Raw genomic sequence first — 21,439 nt, 5'->3', positions numbered from 1 at the left:
TCCCCCGCCCGCCCAGCGAGGCGCCCGCGACCCCCCGCTCCCCGGGGGGTGGGGAGGACCGGCGACCCCCGGCTCCCGGCGCGCGGGTGGGGGGTGGGGGGCGGCGGGGCGCGGGGACACTCACTCGGAGGCCGCAGGTGGCGCGGGGTCCCCCGGGGAGGGGGCGCCGGCGGGGCGGCCGGCCGGCCGTAGAGGGGGCGCATTCCTCGGGAGCCAGTTCGGCGGCTGGTCCGCTGCCCCGGGTGTGTGGCAGCGGGTGCAATAATGCAAGTTTCCTGTGGGGCTCCCGACTTCTCGGAGTTGAAGGCGGCGATTCGGGATGCGAGGTGCTCTTGGAAAGAGTTAGGAAGCACGGATCTCTGCCGGCCCTCTGCCCTGTGCAAACACGCGAGCTAGGACGTCGCTTGCCTTTCCCTCGTCCTTTTGGAAAACTAGAATCGGAGGAAAGGGGCCAGGGGCGAGGCGACCACGAGACATTCGACCTTGCCTATTAAATAGCTTTCTGCGAAGGAACAGCTCAAGGATTATCAGCATTTCAACTGGGGCTCTTGCTTTCCCTCTGGGGTTGCTGTCAGAAAAGCCCGATTTAAACTGAAGCTACTCCTGCCTGGAAGTCCCAGGCTCAGACCAGGTGCTGCTACCCCACAGATGGCCCTAGCAGGTGAAACGAGCTGGGTGGCCTACAAGGAGAACTTTTGAGGTGGTTTCTTCCCCATCGTGCCTCAGGACAGCTCTGTGGAAGACTCTGCAATTATCCGGATAACCCAGGTGGCCACGTCTTTGTGTTCAGCTGCCACTACACGGACTTGACCAGAGCTTCTTCCGGCCCAGATGGTGGCCAGGGGCAAGTGAGAGTGACCCTGTTAGCAAACCTAGTGTCTTGGAGATAAACTAGTCCAACACCAGTCTTTTTCTGGGGGGAAATTGAATTGCAGGGAAGCTCAAGGTCACAGCCTTAAGCTAGACCCCAGACTCCCACTCATTCTGGAACCAAGCAGTTTTCCCTGAAATTTTGGTTTTGGGGAGAAAAGCTACTGGAGAAATGGGATGCCTGATACAAAAAATAAGAGTACCTCAGCGAGTCATTCTGAACATCATGTAGGAAAATATGTCACAGCATGTTATAAAACAGAGGTCTCTACTGTTGGTCCTCTAATGGCTTAGGACCACAAAGAACTTCTGAATATATGGGGCGCCTGGGTGGCTCAGTCCGTTGAGCATCTGCCTTCGGCTGGGTTGTGATACCAGGGTCCTGAGATCCAGTCCAGCATTGGGCGCCCTGCTCCACAGGGAGCCTGCTTCTCCCTCTGCCTTTGCCTCCCTCTGTCTCTCATGAATGAGTAAATAAAATTTTTTAAAAATCTGAATATATATATGTATATATATACACACACACACATATATATGTATATGTATATATTATCTGAAAAAAATAGGAAGATATTTGGGACACCAGGTTGGTTCCCTTTGAGGAACATGCTACTCTTGATCTCCAGGTAGTGAGTTCGAGTCTCTATATTGGGTAGATTACTTAAATAATAGAACCCTAAAAAAAAAATAAAATAGGAAGATATAAAAAATTCAAATATCAACTGACGAATGGATAAATGTGTATATCCACACAATAGAATGTTATTCAGGTGTTAAGAAGGAATGAAGTACTGATACATGCCATAACATGGGTGAACTTTGAAAACACACTAAGTAAAACACAAAACAAGCCAGTCACAAAAGGATAAATATTGTATGATGCCACCTACGCGAGCTATCTAGACTGGGCACATTCATAGAGACAAAGCAGATTGGTGGTTGTCAGGGCCTGGGGGTGGGGGCAGGGAATAGAGAGTGACTTCCAAGGGGTATGGGGTTTCTTTATGGGGTAGTGAGAAAGTTCTGGAACTATATAATTGTGATTGCCATACAACATTGGGAATGTACATAATGTCGCTGAATTGTACACATTAAAATGGTTATGGGGGTCAGTTTTATGTGTATTTTACCATAAGGAGAAGAAATCCCAATGTCCAGCTTCTCCAGAAAGAGCAGAAGATCTGCAGACTGGTCCCACCAGTGCCACATGGTAACAATCAGCTGGAGGTGAGGAGCCCAGTGCCCATCACACGAAGCTTTCCAGGTCACCAGTGTATCACCAGGTCACTTAACTCATCTGCACTACCAGATGGCCCCTGAAGGTATTTGTGTACATGATCTCTGATTAAACTATAAAGCTTTCTACAAATGTTCTAAATCTAGCTGGTCACTTTTTATAGTTCCCTGTCCCCTGCAGATATTTTTAACCTTCTCTCAACAAAGCACAGCTGTCTTACAGTCTGTATCTGATAATTCTAATATTTGAAGTATTGGAGGGCCAGTTTCTCCTAGTTTTGCTCATGGTGCCCTATTTCCTTGTGATCTGCCTGGTTCTCTTTGGCCAGGCTGGACACTGTATTTTTAAATTGATTTATAGGGATAATTTGAGGCCTAGGATGAAGTTACCTTCCTCCAGAGATGACTTACATTTGCTTCTGCCAGGCTTCTGAGGACCTTGCTCTTCCACGACTACCTATATCCAAGTTCGGGTCTTATGGGTTCCTGGACCACCCAAGTGATGCAAATACAGGCTGCCTTACTGAACTAGTCTGGTTTCCTTATTGTAGCCTCCGGAGGCACAGGAGGGAGGTAATCAGTGATGTGAGCTGACAGGCCTGCACTTCCCAACAGTGACCCCATGTTGATGGTTTGAAATCAACTGTAGCAGGAGTGTTTACACTGTGGAAATTGGCAAAGGCTATATATCAGGATCCTCTTCCCAACCCCACCCAGAGCTGACCGGCAAAACTCTACCAGCACAGGGTCTCCCAAATTACTGTGGGGCAAGTCTCATCTCCCACCTGGACTTTTATTTCTGGCCTCTTGCTTCAAAAACCATTCACGCTAGAGTTCAAATATTCTAGACTTGACAGATATCTGCCAGGTTAAGAGGGCTTCTTTCCTGGATTATCTTTCAGGATTCATCTTTATCCTTTGATTTCAGGTGTTCATTCTTATTTTGTCAGCATGTGGTGGCTTTTAGAATGTTTTCAGATACCTTTTCTACCATTTTAAGTTGCTTTTAGCTTGAGAGTTCATCTGGATCCCTGGTTACCAGAAACTGGGAAGTTGGGTTCTCTCTGAATGTTAGATATTGTTCCAGATGTTAAAAGAGAGATCATAGAGTTACAGAAGTGAGTTATTTAGTTATGGCTTGTGTCTTAACCTCTCTGTGCCTCATCTGTAAAATGGGAAAATAGAAAGAACACCTGCCTTACGGAGCTCTCATGAGAATGAAACACGGTATTTGTCAAGGACTGAGAACAGAGCTTGGCACATCGTAAGTGCTAGAGACCCGGAAGTATTTGTTGAATAAAGGACCTGGGGATCCTTCATCATTATGAACCACACAGGGTCAACTACCTCTCTTTCCTGGGCTGTTAAATTCAACCCTTAATCCACTGTGAATGGGGAAGGGGTTGGTGAGGAGGTTTCCAACTCTGGAGTGTGATACATAATTGTGCAGAAGCTCGGGCCCGGCTCCTGCTTCTAGGCAGCCTTGGTCCTCACCTAGCAACTTGCAGCAGCGAGTTGTTTTCGTAAACAGTGGTGCTTTGGTGTTTGGGGAGCAGGCCATTAGCAGAGGAAGAGTACTGAAGAGAACCTTCCATCTCCCCTCTCGGAGACAAGAGCCAAAGGGTATGTTGCAGGGTGTGAAACCCCACTCCTGTTTCGGAAAAGGACACGAAAACTCAGAAGTCACGCAGCCAGTTAGCAGAGTTCTGGCCAGAACCCTGCTCTCGTGCTGTGGTCTCCAGGATTCCCGGCTCCACATACATCCCGAGGCTGGAAATCAGCATGGCGGGAATGTGGACGCTATGGAAATTGGCAAGTGCTGTCCACCTGGCCCTCCTCCACCCAGAGCTGGCGGGTAAACACTTAACAAGCATACCACTGCTGGAGCTTAACGGGGTCCTAAACAAAAGTGAGGGACATCTCCCTAGAAATGTGGGCCTTATGATAGACTGGAGGTCTTGAAAATTTTTTTTGACAAGCCAGATACTGTAATCTGCCATCCCTATCTTTCTTGCCTGAAACTACAACTATAAAAATGGTCGCCAGCTCAAATTCCAGTATATGGGCAATTTGCCTATCCATCCACGCAACCATTGGCTTGCCCAGAAATTGGGCCACTGGAGGTTATTTAAAAATAAAGAGAGAGTGGACATGAAGTGCTTTGAAATACTGATGCGTTCAAAGGTGAGTCAGTGTAATTCAGACGCTTTTCTAACAATAATGATTAAATACAGGGCGTCTGCTCAGGACCCAATGACTTGGAGCAAAATCAGAGACCTATCCACAAACAGGCTTGGTGAGTTCTCTGGTCAGGAACCTAGAAGGCTGCCCAAACGCCTTCTGCCGCCTTCCTGCACACTACCCGGCATCTGGATATCTGTCCCAATTCTGGGTAAGCCCTTGGGGGTGAAGGCCACCCCCCCACTACAGAAGCTAGCAGTGGGGGCCTGTCTCCTTCTTCTGCCAGGGCCTTAGGTCCTGGGCATGGGTCCCAACCTTAGCCAGATGGCAGATGGTTTAGCCAGTTGGTTTTTTAAAATAATAGCTTTATTGAAATATAATTAGCATACCATAAAATTCACCCTTTTAAAGTGGTTTTTAATATGTTTACAGAGTTGTGAAACCATCACCACAATTATTTTTAGAACATTTTTGTCATCTGAAAAAGAAACCCTCTACCCAATGACAGTCGTACCTCCCCCTCCCACCCCTGCACCCCCCCCCCCCCGCCCCTGTGCCGCCCCCAAGGAACGACTCAGCTACTTCCTGTCTCTATGGATTTGCCTATTCTGGACATTTCACATAAAGGGAATCATACAATGTGTGTCCTTTTGTGTCTGGCTTCTTAGCATATTTTCAAGGTTCATCCACGTCTCACTTTGGTTCTTTTTTATGGCGGAACGATATTCCTTTGTGTGGGTTTACCACATTTTGGTTGTTCCGTCACTGGTTGATGGGCACTGGGATGTTTCCCCTGTTTGGCTCTTACGTACAAAGTTACTATGAGCATTACCATACAGGTTTTTGTGCAGATGTGTTTTTTCATCTCTCTTGCCTGTATATATACGGAGGAGTAGAATTTCTGGGCCATATGGTAACTCTCTGTTTAACATTTTGAGGAACTGCCAGACTGTTTTCCACAGCAGCCACACCATTTTCTGTTCCCATCAGCAGTGCACGAGGGTTCCAACTTCTCCGCATCCTCACCGACACTTGTTCTTTTCTGTCTTTTTTATTTTAGCCATCCTCGTGGGTGTGAAGCGGCATCTCACTGGGGTTTTGATTTTGACTTTCATTTTTTGAGGGAGCGGAGGAGCGGTAGGAAGGTGACTTACAGAGGAAGTGGCCACTGGAGAGCCCAAGAGCGTTGGAGGCACTGAGCTCCTGGCGTGGCGGGGCCGTGGCATCTGGCCGCCTTTGGTTCCTGCTCATTTTCAGAACTCATTTCTCCATCTTTCCATTGCTTCTGTGAGTTACTGGATAGGCTTCAAATAAAGTCCCTTTCCGCTTAAGCTAACCACTTTCTTTTGGGGCAAATCAAAGATCATGATGGATACTATATTTAAGCTATCCCTTAGTCTCGACACTTACTTATACTTCCCTGAATTTGTCTTATTGTAATCCTTCCCTTCTTCTCCCCAAACTGCTGTAATAGTGTCCTCGCTGTTGTCCCTTTTCCCAGCCATCCCCTCGGGTCACCCAGTCCTATGCTTCTAAGATGCAAATGCAATCCACTTCTCCTTTAATCTTCAAGTTTCACCTCCTTGTTTTAGTGCATGCGGCCATCCATAATGTAAACACTGCTTTCTCTGGGTTGCTCTCCTGCCACCACCCCGGGGACCCCTCAGATGGACTTCGAGTGCCTCATTTATGTGATTTCCTCTCCACCTACCCTGATCTCCTCCTTCCCACCGCATCTGCTCTAGATGCCCCTACATCTTATCACAAGATACTGTAATTATCATTGACATGTGTTTCCCTCATTACAATGTAACCTTCTTAAGGGCAAGAACCAGGCTCTGCGCCACATTGTATCCAGGGCTTACCCCCGCTGTGTTGACACTGAGGTCACTTCCTAAGAGGATCTGTAGGCCGCCGGTTATTGCCGTTTCATCATCTATTCTAAAAAAGTAAAAAAAGATAGAGGGGGCCGGCTGGACACTGAGGAAGGAGTGATTGGTATGCTTCGCTGAAGCTCTTTTGCATAGTAGGCTGCCTTCTGGCAATTACCAGCGGCTAGGGGCAAGGAAGAGTAAAACATGATTGTTTGTGAAGGCACAAGATTGTGGAGAGCATTGTGATTACATTTTTTAAGATACGGAAATCTCTGGGAAACTAAGGAAGATGGAGTGATGTCAACTCAACACCTAAGGTTTCTGAAGCAGGAGCCAGCTGTAAGCATTTCCACCTTTGGTCAGTGTCACACGTAAAAGAACGCGTCAGCTTCAGGGCTGGCTCCCCGCGTGACTTAGGGTCTTTCCTGGGATCCTCTATCTCACACCAAGACTCTGGATATAAAAAAACGAGAGCGGCCCAATCTTCTACTTGGGAGACCCAGCTAGCCTCCCTTCCTCCTGCTGATTGTTCACACGAAAACATTCCTGTTCAGACTCGTGAGGAAGAATCATATAGAAGAAACTTCTAGACCACTGAGGTGTCATCTTGAGCCTACAACCCTCTCTATGGTCACTGAATGCTTCTGGCTTTTATGCACACTGTCTTCTCCATCTGGAATGTTCTCCCCTATCTCTTCCCATGACTGGCTCTCAGCATCTATGTCTCGTCTTCAGAGAGACCCTTTCCGACCATCTTAAGTAAAGCGTATTCCCCCTTGGTATTCTATGTCATAGGGTCTGGGCTTTTTCTTTAAGGCTCTGAGCACAATTTGCAATGACATGTTTATAGGTTTGTTTCACATGAGCTCCCTAAAGACAATGGCCATGCCTGTCTTGTTCACCCCCGCATGCCCAGCGCTAGCGCTCAGTAACTATTTGCTGGACTCATGAATGGACAAATGGATGGATGAAGCCCATCTGTGAACTCAGGCTCTCGCAGAGGAGAAACAGGACAGCAGCCGGTCCCTTCGAAAGGACAGTGTGCTCTGGATTTGCCACGACCCCCTCTCTCCTTCGTGTTGGAGCCTGAGCTCGATGTGTTCATGGTGCTTCAGACCCCAGGGCCGCGGCTCCCTGCTCCAGGGCGGGCATGCTGCCGGGCTGGCCGGGGACACGCCCCTTGCGGCACATGCTTCCATCGGGTTTCGAGTGCTGGTGAGTCTGTGCTAGCTGCTTAGAACTGGACTGCTTCTCCTCCCAAAGAAAGCAACCCCGCTTGCTTTGAAGAGTAAGATATAGGGGCACCTGGGTGGCTCAATGGGTTAAAGCCTCTGCCTTTGGCTCAGGTCATGATCCCAGGGTCCTGGGATCGAGCCCCGCATCAGGCTCTCTGCTCAGCAGGGAGCCCGCTTTCCCCTCTCTCTCTGCCTGCCTCTCTGCCTGCTTGCGATCTCTGTCTGTTAAATAAATAAATAAATAAATAAATAAATAAATAAATAAAATCTTTAAAAAAAATATAAAGAGCAAGATATACAGAAATAAATACCATGTGTGCACTAAGGTAGTTTGTGACTTCTGATCAACAAAACAAGCAAACATGAAGGACTTGGGAAGGCCACGGTGGTTCCGTCCTGTTCTGCGGCCGCACCTGATGTAAAACGCCCCGCATCGTACACTGGTCATTGCAAACTACCAAGAACGACAGTGGGACCAGCAGTGGCCGGTGATCTTCCTGGGCCTGATGATTCTCACCTGAGCATTGATAAATACCCATCGTGACCTAGAAAGGCCGGAGGCCTGCCTCACCTATCAGCAGCTCAGGGTAACAAGCTCAAGGGCACAGGGACCCCGCTATTAACTGTCCTGTGAGGTCAGTCGGTCCTTATACTCTGTATCGCATTCTCATTGAAGAATGTCACATCAACCCAGGGTGTCATTTCAGATTTTGGGGCTCGGTCCCAGGACCCTGGGATCATGAACCGAGCTGAAGGCAGAGGTTTTAACCCACTGAGCCACCCAGGCGCCCTCAGATTTTATTTTTAAGCAATCTCTACCCCCAGTGTGGGGGTTGGACTCAACCCCGAGATCAAGAGTTGCACGCTCTACTGACTGAGCCAGCCAGGCGAGCCTGGATTGTTTTTTGGTTTTCGTTGTTTTTCCCTTCAAGCTAAGCTACCGGAGGGTAGTTCTATGACATACGAGTAGGGTGGCAAGTTGCTGTTGATTCCCAATGCCCTGTATCTATTTATTACACTCAATTTGGAAGCAGCTGCCTGCAGGGGAACTGTTAGCCAAATCCCTAAAGAGCATGTTGAGGCTGAAAACACCAGTGTTGAGGGAGCCGTGGCTTAAGGACACAGATCTTTAGAAAAAAGACCCTTCTTGTCCGCATTGCCTGGAAGCGCAGCAGAGGCTCGAGTTCGCAGAGCATAGACAACAAGTGAAGCGAGCCCAAAGCAGTTGACCCCGACTGGCTTCAGGAGTGTTTGCTTGAGAATGGAGAGGTGCAGGGCAGATTTGGAAGCAATTTGGGGGTGACTCAGTCAGAAAGGTGGTACAGATTTTTTTTAAGACTTAATTTTGAGATAATTTTAGATTTTTTAAAAATATGTTTTTATTTATTACTTTAGAGGGAGAGAGAGAATCTCAAGCAGACTCCCCACTGAGCATGGAGGCTGATGCGGGACTCGATCTCATGACCCTGAGATCATGACCTGAGCCAAAATCAAGAGTCAGATGCTTAACTGACTGAGCCACCCAGGTGCCCCAAGATAATTTTAGACTCATAGGAGAGTTGCAAAGGTAGAAGAGAGAGTTCCCAGGGACCATGTGCCCTGCTTCCCAGGTGTGTATACCCAATGTAACCACTATACTGTGATCAAAACTAGGAAATTAACACTGGTGCGATGCTGGTAACTACATTACAGACCTCACCTGGATTGCCTTCTTTCCCCAACGTCCTCCTCCTGTTCTGGAAATCTGTTCTGGGATTCCATTTCTCCACTGTGTCTCCCTAGTCCCCTCTGGTCTGTGACAGTCTCTCAGTCTTGTCTTGCTTGTCACGACCTTGATAGGTTTGAAGAGCGCTGGTCAGGTGGGTCGTAAAGACTCAGTGTGTTCATAAAGATCTGTGGGGACGGGTGAGCCTGGCCTCAGAAGTTCAGTGGCCTATGGACTGAGGCACAAAGGAGGTTTGCAGTTGCTCAGAATGGTTTTCACATTTTTTAATGGTTGCAAAAAAATCAAAAGAAGGTAGGGGCGCCTGGGTGGCTCAGTGGGTTAAGCCTCTGTCTTCGGCTCAGGTCATGATCCTGGGGTCTTGGGATGGAGCCCCGCATCGGGCTCTCTGCTTAGTAGGGAGCCTGCTTCCCCCACCCCCCTGCCCTGCGCCTGACTCTCTGCCTACTTTGTGATCTCTTTCTGTCAAATAAATAAATAAAATATTTTTTTATTTGATTTTTTAAAAAGATTATTTATTTATTCGAGAGAGAGAGACAGATATTACAAGTAGGCAGAGAGTCAGGCGGAGAGAGGGGGAAGCAGGGGCTCTGCCAAGCAGAGAGCCCAATGCAGGGCTCGATCCCGGGACCCTGAGATCATGACCTGAGCTGAAGGCAGAGGCTTAACCCACTGAGCCACCCAGGCGCCCCAATAAATAAATAAAATCTTTTTTAAAAAAATCAAAAGAAGGTAATTTCATGATATATGGAAATTATCATGAATTCCCATCTCAGTGTGCGCGAGTAAACAGGATTGGAACGCAACAACACTCACTCATTTCTGCATCTTCTGTGGTTGCCTTTCTACTCCAATGGCCAAGTCAGGGAGTTGTGACAGAGCCCATTTGACCTGCAGAGGCTCGATATCTGCTCTCTGGACCTTTATAGAGAAAGTCTGCTGACCTCAACATCGAGAGCCTGGCAGGACTTGGCGTTCGCCTTCATTTGAAAGCAAAGCCAGCTATTAAAGAGCTCCAAGTTCATCTGTCCAGTCATTCTACGGATACCACTGAGGACCCACTGTCAGAGCCAGCAGAGACCCCTATTTGAGCAAGCACTAAGGAAGCCAAAACTTTGGAACTGGAGGAGGTCAGTGTCCATCAGCGGCCTCCCCGGGTCTCCGTGCGGCGCGTCCTATAATAATAGCTGCTGCCCTATTTTGAGTTCTGCCTATGCTGGTAACGCTGTACTAGTGCCCTCTCCTTTAATCCTCTCAAACAGCCAGGAGCTGTTCCTGGAGGAAACCGAGGTTTCAGAGCCACACCCACGGGCACACAGGGAGCCACTGAAGGGCAGGAGCAGAGAATGAGCCCAGTTAAGCTCATGGGCTTCCAGAACAGAAGCCGGGCAAAGATGCAAGCCATGCTGGGGAGGAACCTTGGGGTCTGGAGCAGAGGGGCGAGGTGGAGGGGTGGCAGGGAGGGCTCCTGGGGTTTCCTGAACTCTAGAAGCACCAAACCATTGATCAGCAGCTGAAACAGTATTCTCCTTCCAAAGGAACAGCACAGTGTTCAGTGATTGGGCCTTCAGTCTTGAAGTGCAAGCCCAACGACTAAACTTCTTTGGCTTTTCCTCGCTCCCTTCCTGGTATCACTGCTCAGCCGTGCATGCTGTTGGAGGGTATGGGGGCTGTGCTCACTCTGCAGGAAGGCTACCCACCACTTCCTACGCCTCCAGCATCTGTGTGGTCAGCAGGTGGGGCCTGCCGGGGACAGCAGGCAAAGGGCCTCCTGGGGCTGAAAGGTACACGGGTCTTCTCCATGTTGGTCAAACAAGTCGAGAGATTCCCAAACAAAAGCACTGCAGAAGGGGGCTCCAAAGGTGAGATGGGGAACCCCTGGCCACGCTGGGCTGGGAGTGGTTGGAACGCTATTGACAGGAATCCTGCTGTCCCTTTTTGGCTTCCCCTCCCGGAGGAGACTTGGAGACAGGGAAGCTGGTTCAGCACAGTGGGAGCATTGCAGGGACCGTGCGACCATGGTTCCAGCTCACTGGTCCAGCCACAGTGGGTCAGGCCGCTGGCCAGTCCCTCTTTAGACAGTGATTCCAAAACATGCAGTCACCAAGAACAAAATCAGAGCGTGCCCAATTTAATGAAAGAAGCCTCTGCTTGGTGTCCAGGCTGCATCCAATTCTGAGCAATTTTTTGAAGACAACAAGTCATCTGAGAGTTTCCTGTTCCCTAAAATGTCCCTAGGAACTTTTTAACCAGCTTGGTAATATATCTCCTAAGCCCTTAGCAGCTGCAAAATTGATTCGTAAAGTTTGTTTTTTTTTTTCCTTCTCTCTTTTTTTTTTTTTTTTTTTGGTTGTTTGGTTTTTTTTTTTTAAACAAAATGTAAACCTGATTACCAAGCCTGGCACCACAATTTGATGAGCAGACGCCACGGAAAACCGGCCCACGCTGTTGGTCCCAAGGTCGCCGTGACACAGCCTGTTTTGGGGTAGACAGTTCTGTTCTATGTTCCAGAGTTCCAAAGACTCACAGAAGCCAAGTCTCCAAGTGGATGCCAGGCAGGGGGGAGCGCTCTGCGCACACGGACGGCGTCCTGTCATTTACTTCTCTCACGCGGACTCTGCTCCTGAGGAGGAAGGGCTCTTGGGGGAGCCGAGATGTCATCTCCCACGCCAGGGCCTCCGGGGACAGACCCGGTGTGGGTGCGAAGGACTGAGCATGTGTAGAGAATCACATTTGGCACACGGGTCTGCGTGAGAACTCATTACTGGGAACAAATCTCTAAAATCAGACCGTCATTTCACTTGTTTACACAAAGATGGTGCTCTATTCCCAAGGTCAAAACACCGCTGAAAACTCAGTCCTGTTCCCCCAAACATCCCCCGAGCTGGGCAACTGGGCCCTGTTTTTGCCTGCTAATGTGTTTTGAAGCCCAGCGGAAATTGAGGCAGCGAATGTCCCCACTGCTGGTTTTGGGGGGGAGGTGTGGGGGAGGGGGAGGCTCACAGACTCTGGTCGGTGAGTTCTGCCCTCTGGGGGCCAGCCAGGTGGTTTCTGGCCCAGGTGCAGCACGCAGGGCCCCAGGGGGGCTTTTTTTGCATTCTTTCTGGCAGTTGCCACCAGGGCTAAGCATGGCCAGTGATGCTCTTCCCTAACGGCCACACACAGCCGCTTAGGTGTTTTGCTGATGAGAACCCAGAAGCAGGGTTCTCTTGCTTCTGGGTTCTCCCCTTCCTCCCCTAGTCAAACTGCAGGTAGGGGTGACCCACAAGAGGTCTAAGGTCCAGGTGGCCCTCGAGGGCCACATGTGTCCCTAGGACCAGCCTACCTCCAGGTCCTTTCCAACTCTGCTCTGGTAGCTTTGCCTTACATTAGGCAGAGGGACGGGCCAGGGGACCCAGCCACCCCGTACATCCGGCTGCCAGTGTGTTTCTTGCCTCCACCCACTTTCCTATTTCAGAAACAGTGGAATGTCCAACTTTGTGAATTCCATTGCTTAACAGAAATTTGCTTTTAATGTCTAAATATCCCAAAGATTAGAGTGGGGGCAGGGAAATGCAGGAAAGCAGTGCCTCTTGGGGCGGTGGGGGGGAACACCCCACACACAAAGTCTTTTGTGCTTCAAACATTCTTTAAACTTCACTGCCCATAGGATCTTGTCTGAAATCTTGTGAAATGGTTAGGCCAAGAATGTCCGTCGTGAATATTTCTGCAGTGATTTCGTCTGGAAGTTCTTCTTCAAGGCAGATTTCTGAACCTAGCCAAACAAGAAAAGAAAACAAATGCTTTCATAACGATTAGGTTTCTAACTTAGAAGAATTTCCCCAAAATACAAAGAACCTATACTAGACAAAAGTGAGAGGTGCTTTGTGCTATGGTTTGGCTGTAAGTTCTTAAAAACCCCTGGGTGGAAATTGGCTGAAATCCCTCCTTTACGGTTTGGAGCACTGTTACCAAATCTCTGTGAACTCCATTGGAAAGCCTTAACCACATGGTTTGGTTGATTTATGTGTAACAACTGGGAGCTTTACATCCTGAGGTCCCACGGACACAAGGAATGGGGGAGGGGAGCTTGGAGGCTGGAAATGACCCACAGGATACTGGAGTCTAGAACTGTCTGAGATCAGGAACCCTGTTTAATGTGAGACTGGGAATGAACAATGAAGCTGAGGGAGGAGCGTCGGGGTGGCTCAGTAGGTTAAGCGTCTGCATTCAGCTTGGGTCATGATCTCGGGGTCCTGGAATCAAGTCCCACATCAGGTTCCCTGTTCAGTGGGGAGTCTGCTTCTCCCTCTCCCTCTGCCTCCTCCCCTGCTTGTGCTGTCAAATAAACAAAATCTTTAATAAGAGGACCTCATTATAGAGGCACCACCATTTTTTTCCCCCAAGATTTTATTTATTTGTCAGAGAGAGAGAGTGAGCGAGCACAGGCAGACAGAATGGCAGGCAGAGGGAGAAGCAGGCTCCCCGCCGAGCAAGGAGCCCGATGTGGGACTCGAACCCAGGACGCCGGGATCACGACCTGAGCTGAAGGCAGCTGCTTAACCAACTGAGCCACCCAGGCGTCCCAATAAAATCTTAAAAAAAAAAAAAAAAAAGCCACCTACAGCTATCTGAAGTCTTCACAAGGTTGTTTGGAAAAAAAAAAAAAGAAAGAAAGTAAAAAGGGAGGCAGAGGGAGAAGGAAGCCTGGCAAGGGTTTGGTAATGATGGCAGGCTCTGACCACCATGGGGCATCGGGCGGCATCTGGGGCTTGGCAGTGGAGACACCCTTGCAGGCCCGGGAGAAATGCTTATTTATTTATTTGACAGAGAGAAATCACAAGTAGTCGGAGAGGCAGGCAGAGAGAGAGGGAAGCAGGCTCTCTGCTCAGTGGGGAGCCCGCTTCCCTACCACCACCCCGCTCTTTCTGCCTGCCTCTCTGCCTACTTGTGATCTCTATCAAATAAATAAACAAAATCTTTAAATATATATATTTTATGTATTTATTTCAAAGAGCGAGAGAGAGAGAGAGAGAGAGAGAGCATGAGCAGGGGGAGGGGCAGAGGGAGAGCGAGAAGCGGACTCCCAGCTGAGCAGGGAGCCTGATGCAAGACTCAACCCCAGGACCCTGGATCATGACGTGAGCCAAAGGCAGACGCTTCACCAACCAAACCCCCAGGTCCCCCTCGGGAGAGCGGTTTAGACTGGATTCTCCAGCACTTAAATTCACAAGCCCAACTTCAGGTCCATTGTCCTCGCTCGGGTGGGCTAAAGAAGGAGGTGGACCATCCTCCAGCAGGAGGGGAGAGGAGGGGTGAGCTTTAAGAACTTCCAAGCCCTGGTGGCTTGAAGCCAGGCTGATGCTTGCTTGTTGCCTTGTCCCTACTCAAGTTTCCCAACAACGCCTCTCGCAAAACACCTTCCAGGCTGTATCTTCTCGTGCTCGGGACTCACGCACCCCAGCCGGAAAGATGGAGACCGGGTCCATGGAACTAAGGGAACGTGCGAGCAGAAGGCACCGAGGAGGGACCGCACAAGGCAACAAAGGCTTTCATCTCTCAGACACGACCCCCGCCCTCTGGTCCTTTCATAACTTATTCATGGTGGGTCCCCAGCCGACTTTGCTGTGTGCACGGTATTAAAGAGAGAGGCTTGCACCAGTCAAGAGAAATAAATGCACTTAGGTCTCCAACAAATTGGGAAGCCACAGCTGCACGCCCAGGCAGAGCCTGCCACTGTACCTTTGACGGAGGAGGCCACAGGCTCGGATTTCCACCCCTCAGGGTTCAGTCCAAACAGGGTAGCGAAGCAGTCAGACATCTCCTCTTCAGTCATGTGCTCACCTGAGTAAAGTAGAGGAAAAAGTGTCCATTCAGCTCCCGGGACGCCACCTCACGTCAGAGCTTATTAGCATCATTGTCCTGAGGTCTTAAAGAGAATTACTCCACGATTTCCTTTTCTCAAGACACAAAAACAATCTACGGGGTCCCATGTCACTGTCATATATCCTTTTTCATGTTGGGGTGAAGAACGGTGCTCCCAGAAGGGGAAGGCTGTTGGGGCTTGTAAGGAGAAAGAAAACTTTCCTTCTTTCTTTTTAAAGATTTTATTTATTGGGGCGTCTGGGTGGCTCAGTGGGTTAAAGCCTCTGTCTTCGGCTCAGGTCATGATCCTGGGGTCCTGGGATCGGGCCCCTGAGCTTTCTGCTCAGCGGGGAGCCTGCTTCCTCCTCTCTCTCTCTCTCTCTGCCTGCCTCTCTGCCTACTTGTGATCCCTCTCTGTCAAAAAAATAAATAAAATCTTAAAAAAATATATTTTATTTATTTATTTGTCAGACAGAGATCACAAGTAGGCAGAGAGGCAGGCAGAGAGAGGGGGGTAAGCAGGCTTCCTGCTGAGCAGAGAGCCCGATGTGGGGCTCGATCCCAGGACCTGGAGATCACGACCTGAGCCGAAGGCAGAGGCTTTAACCCACTGAGCCACCCAGAAGTTGCCCCAGAAGACAACTTTCTGATAAAGGCCATGTTCAGCTTCATTTCCCCTTCCCTCACACCAGGACCACCAGGACCACCAGTCTGACGGAGAGGAAGAAAGCCTACCTGACTCCCTCATGTACAATAATGAGGAAAACAGTGGGGAGAAACAGAACATTTTACATTGGCGTTCTTTTACCTCACCATTGCGTCCCAATGTCATCGCAGCCCAGTGACACTGGCGGCTCACCCTTTCGCTCCCCTTTTACAAGTGAGGATACTGATCCTCACGGGGGTTCAGCAAGTTGGGGCATAAATCACATTCTTAGGGACCCAGGATGGCACCCTTCCAATCACCCTGAGTTTGCCAGCTCTACGGACCAGCAGGTAACGTCCCTCATGGTTGAAACCATGGTTTTGGGGGGAAGCAGACATCGTCTGCTGATGCCAGGGGGTCTGCTGCCCCCCCAAAACAACTCCTCTCCAGTGGCAACAGCCCAATGGTGTGATAGGAAACTACCTATTGGGGCGCCTGGGTGGCTCAGTGGGTTAAGCCTCTGCCTTCGGCTCAGGTCATGATCTCAGGGTCCTGGGATCGAGCCCCGCATCGGGCTCTCTGCTCAGCAGGGAGCCTGCTTCCCCCCCTCCCCTCTGCCTGCCTCTCTGTCTACTTGTGATCTGTCCGTCAAATAAATAAATAAAGTCTTAAAAAAAAAAAAGAAACTCGCTATTTATGGATTTACCTTTCGTTAGAAGCAGATTCAGGAAATCTTCTCTTCGTATGGCTTTCTTTCCTTTTGAATTGGTAAAACCAAGAATGTCAAAGCTCTCCTGGATTCCACGCATGGTGTTACCGAAAGGTGGCCTATGATTGAGGTAAACTTTGAAGAAATCGGGTAAGTTGATTTTGTCAATTAGCTTTCCAGTGTCCACATATTCACTAAATCTGACTTCGTTAAACATATCTTCAATCTAGGGAAGAGAGTTAAAAAAAAAAAAAAAAGACTATGGTGAGCAGGAGAGGCACTTCGGGGGCGCCTGGGTGGCTGTCTCGGTTGGTGGGGTGTCCAGCTCTTGGTTTTGGCTCAGGCTGTGATCTCTGGGTTACAAGATCGAGCCCTGTGTTGAGTCCTGTGCTCCGCATGGAGTGAGTCTGGTTGTCCCTCTCCCCCACCCCCTGCCCCTCCACCACACACTCTCTCTCGCTCTCTAAAATAAATAAATAAATAACACCCGTTTTTTTAAAAAAAAAGAAAAGACACCTTTAAAAAACATCTTTAAAAAAGAAACACCTTGCTATATTTCTAAAAATTGGACAGTAACAGACAGATGTTTACAGTTAGCTGAAAACCTGTCTGTCGAGGGTTGCTTATATCCCCCAAGAAAAAGATGTTGATGTCCTCACCCCCAGGAGCTCAGAATGTGACTTTATTTAGAAACAGGGCCATGGCAGCCGTAATTAGTAAAGATGAGGTCATACTGGGGTGGGATGGGCCTTTAATCCATTGTGAATGGTGTCCTTATAAGAAGAGGGGAGAGACACAGGGAGGGGACAGCCATGTGATGACAGAGGCAGGGAGTGCTGTTTCAAGCCCAGGGCTGCTGGTGGCCAGCAGAGGCTGGAGGAGGTGAGGAAGAAGGGAGGATTTCAGAGCACGCCCCTGCTGACAAGTGGATTTATCCTATAAGAGGATACACGTCTGTTGTTGGAAGCCACCAGGGTGTGATGCCTTGTTAACAGCCCTAAGACAGCTGGCCAGTTTTTCAATCCTATCAGCACTGTTACTTACCTACCCATCCCATCTACTTCCTTGCTTTGGCAAATAGAGCTTAATTTCATTTAGAAGGCAGAATCCTCACAAACTTGGAAATTAAAAGAACAAGCAAATAATTCCATGTGAAACTCAAATATAGGACCAAGGGCCCTAGTAAATTTCAATTAACTGCACCATGATTCTTGTTTTCTTTCCTCTCTTTTCCATTTTCAATGTGCAATATTTTATATATACAAAGGATTACATGGAACTTATGGGATTTGACTAAAAGATGAACACCTAAGAAGCCATCATTCATTGAGAAGTTCAACAAAATTGGTAAATCTTTAGGTAGAATAACCAAGAAAAAAAAAAGAGAGAAAAGACTCAAAATACTAAAATTGGGACTGAAAGAGGGGCTACCAGTACCAACTTTTCAGAAATAAAAAGGAGGGTAGCTCTTTCTGCCCACAGATCTTGTCTTTGTGTTTTAATAAAACCTTTTTTGCACCAAATAAAGTATGAGCAACAGCCTGTTAATAGGATAACTTAGACGAAATGAACACATTCCTAGAAAGAAACAAACGACCAAAGCTGACTCAGGAAGAAATAGAAAATCTGAATAGGCCTATAACAAGTGAAAAGATTGAATTGGTAATTTTAAAACTTCCACAAAGAGGGGTGCCTGGCTGGCTCAGTCAGAAGAGCATCTGACTTGATCTTGGGGTTGTGAGTTGGGCCCCATGTTGGGTGTAGAGATTGCTTAAAACAACAACAACAACAAAAACTTAAAAAAAAAATTTTTCCTTGAAGGAAAGCCAAAGACGAGATGACTTCACTGGTGAATTCTACCAAATACTTAAAAAATACCAATTCTCCACAAACTTTCCCAAACACAGAAGAAAAGGGAACACTTCCCAATTCATTCAATGAGGACTGCTTCCTGATTTGGAAATTCATTATGCATTTGCCAAGTTTTCTAGAATGAGAAAAGGGTGCTGACCTGTCTATGGATTCGAAGGAAAATACGGTGCCCTTTAGTACAGATCTCCAATGGGTCTCCTTAGGGAACAGGCAGAATGAGAGAAAGGGAGAAATAGAAAAACAAACAAAACCCCTCCTCAGTGTCCTCCTCCTCTCTCTCTGCACTATTTTTTTTTAAGATTTTATTTATTTATTTGACACAGAGAGAGATCACAAGTAGGCAGAGAGGCAGGCAGAGAGAGAGGGGGAAGCAGGCTCCCTGCTGAGCAGAGAGCCCAATGTGGAGCTTGATCCCCAGACCCTGGGATCATGACCCGAGCTGAAGGCAGAGGCTTTAACCCACTGAGCCACCCAGGTGCCCATCTCTGCACTATTTTTGTACCATGCATATTGCAGTCAGCTGAAATTCAGAAACCCAAGTTATGTCTGGCAAAGGGCTAAAAATTAGTAATTTACTTTAATATTTACATTTTAAACTGATATATTTCCTAATAAATTTTGAGACTTGGAATTTTACAGAGAGAAAATAAGAGTCACAGAAAAGTGGGAAATATTTTTTTCCCCCTGAACATGAACTCAGTTTTGGTCTGTAGGAATAAATCAGGAAATGAATCTATATTTGTATACAACACTTACCAATAGGGAACCAATTTTTCCCTGTCCACTACATTTTAGAAAACAAAAATTGGAAGAACACCCTTTTGAACCTACATCAAATATCAGCTGGTCTGGGGCATCCTAGTGCCTTGGTCTGGTCCCAAGTATCAAGAAGAAAATGGGGCGCCTGGGTGGCTCAGTGGGTTAAAGGCATCTGCTTTTGGCTCAGGTCATGATCTCAGAGTCCTGGGATTAAGCCCCGAATCAGCCTCTCTGCTACTTGTGACCTCTTTCTCTGTCAAATAAATAAATAAAAATCGGGATGCCTGGGTGGCTCAGTTGGTTAAGCAGCTGCCTTCGGCTCAGATCATGATCCCAAGGCCCTGGGATCGAGTCCCACACTGGGCTCCTTGCTCAGCAGGGAGGCTGCTTCTCCCTCTGCCTCTGCCTGCCTCTCTGCCTGCCTGTGCTCACTCGCTCTCTCTCCCTCTATCTCTGACAAATAAATAAATAAAATCTTTTAAAAAATAAATAAATAAAAATCTTTTACAAAAAAAAAAAAAGAAGAAGAAGAAGAAAATAAAAGTCTTTTGCAGTCCAACCAACCAACCGTAATTTCTGTGGAAGATCTGAGGTATTTTCTTTCCATTCCCCTCCCACTCATACAAAATATATATGTATATGTTTTGCAAAATTCTCATCACATATGTATATAGCTTTGTATCCTGGGTTTTTTTCCCCCCTTAAACACTGTATCTTAGTGATCAGTATTTAGATTAGTACTTAGATTAGTATTTTTTTTTTTTTTAAGAAAAAAAATTTTTTTTTGACAGAGACAGAGATCACAAGTAGGCAGAGAGGCAAGCAGAGAGAGAAGGAAGCAGGCTCCCTGCTGAGCAGAGAGCCGGATGTGGAGCTCGATCCCAGAACCCTGGGATCATGACCTGAGCCGAAGGCAGAGGCTTTAACCCACTTAGCCACCCAGGCGCCCCAAGCCATTTATTTTCAATGTAACATTCTAGGAATGATCTTTTTTTTTTCTTCAAGATTTTATTTATTTATTTGACAGAGAAAGACACAGCAAGAGAAGGAACACAAGCAGGCTTCCCAGGGAGCAGGAGCTCGATGTGGGACTCGATCCCTGGACCCTGGGATCATGACCTGAGCCAAAGGCAGATGCTTAAGACTGAGCCACACAGGCACCCCTAGGAATGGTCTTTAGACATAACATCATTCATTACAGATACGAATAAACTTTAAATGATACTACATAAGTAACTTTAAGTGGTAACATTTTCAATTGGAGCACTTATTTAGTTTATATTATGTACAATTGCAAGTCATGTATAATTTTATGTATATATAAAACACTACCCAGGATAACATTATTTAGATTTTTTAAACTGTATTAATTATAATTGTATTATAAACATGTGCTACTATTTAACTATGAGCCAGGAGAGACTAGGGCTCAAAGTTTGACCATTGATGATAGACCTAGGTTCAAATCTTGACTTTCCCACTTTCTTTCTGAACTGACTCAGTTTCCCCATCTTGAAAAAGGGGGTAACGGAGTTTTGAATGTATTTATTTGAATGTATTTAAGGTGCTAAACATTAATGCCTAATACATTGTAAGCTCTCAAAAGGCGGTAACTATTCTGGTGATTATTATACTGTCTATGCCCTTGCTAATTACGACCCATGTAATTATTATATAAATTATAATTTATAGTTACATAAAGTATATGTACGACTTATAATTACATAAATAATATACATGATAAATATGAATTATAAACATCATACACGATTTAACTCAATTCCAAAATAGAAGACTAACCCAAAAACAACAAAAAGGAGCTCTAAAGCGGGAGTTACTCATACCCAGAGTGCTCCGAAGACCTCAGCGAACGTTCTCAGCACAAACCGAGGAGGTGATTCACCTCTTTACCCTCTTTTCCCATGCAACTGATCAAGGATCACTGCTCGAAAAGCACCGAGTTGGCAGTTAGAGCACCCTTGACATCTCTTTCCTGAGCCTCCTTTGCAAGCGTGAGTTGAAAAGACAGACTTCGCTACATGTCGAGACAAAGTTCACGCTGGGAGAGCAGCCCCGGAGACAGAATGGAAGGCTGTGAGCCTTCCCCGAGCCCCAGAGCGAGGCCGGGCTGGGGAGGAGCAGAGGCTCCCGCCACCCTGCCCCGAGCGCCAGGCTTCTGCCAGGCCTTTTATCAGCATTCTGGCCCTTCCTCCGCGAAGACTGTGGTTTTCATTTGGTTCACTCAAGCAGATTTAAACATGGGGGCCCCTTCCCAGAGATCCTGATTTCATTCATCGGGGTTGGGGGGGGCAGTATAAGCAGTCGTGTTTTTTAAAAGCTTCCCAGGGGATCTGAATGTATAGCCAAGGTTGAGACGCACAGCTTCAAATCAGGGGTGCTCAAGCTTTGTCAGGGGGTCAACAGGACCAGGAGGGCTTATTTTAAAAAACACTGCAGGTCCCGCCCCCGGAGTTTCTGATTCAGTGAGTC

At 47.6% G+C, this 21,439-nt stretch overlaps 1 protein-coding gene across 1 annotated transcript in view; it reads right to left on the bottom strand.

Moving 5' to 3' along the window:
- Positions 1–12,612: 12,612 nt before the first annotated feature.
- Positions 12,613–21,439, bottom strand: part of CFAP251 (cilia and flagella associated protein 251) — a gene marked incomplete at its 5' end in the record, with an annotated part of 64,390 nt that continues 55,563 nt past the window's right edge. Inside the window, 3 exons of the mRNA XM_082698182.1 lie at positions 12,613–12,873; positions 14,841–14,942; positions 16,316–16,544. Of these exons, the coding sequence (XP_082554308.1) occupies positions 12,749–12,873; positions 14,841–14,942; positions 16,316–16,544 (456 nt within the window). The 3' untranslated portion in view covers positions 12,613–12,748. The remainder of the gene's footprint in view (positions 12,874–14,840; positions 14,943–16,315; positions 16,545–21,439) is intronic.

Source organism: Mustela nivalis, assembly GCF_964662115.1.
Source record: "Mustela nivalis genome assembly, chromosome: 14".
Classification (NCBI taxonomy): Eukaryota; Metazoa; Chordata; class Mammalia; order Carnivora; family Mustelidae; genus Mustela; species Mustela nivalis.
The sequence above is the reverse complement of the archived record's forward strand: the minus strand, read 5'-3'. Positions and strand labels throughout refer to the sequence as shown.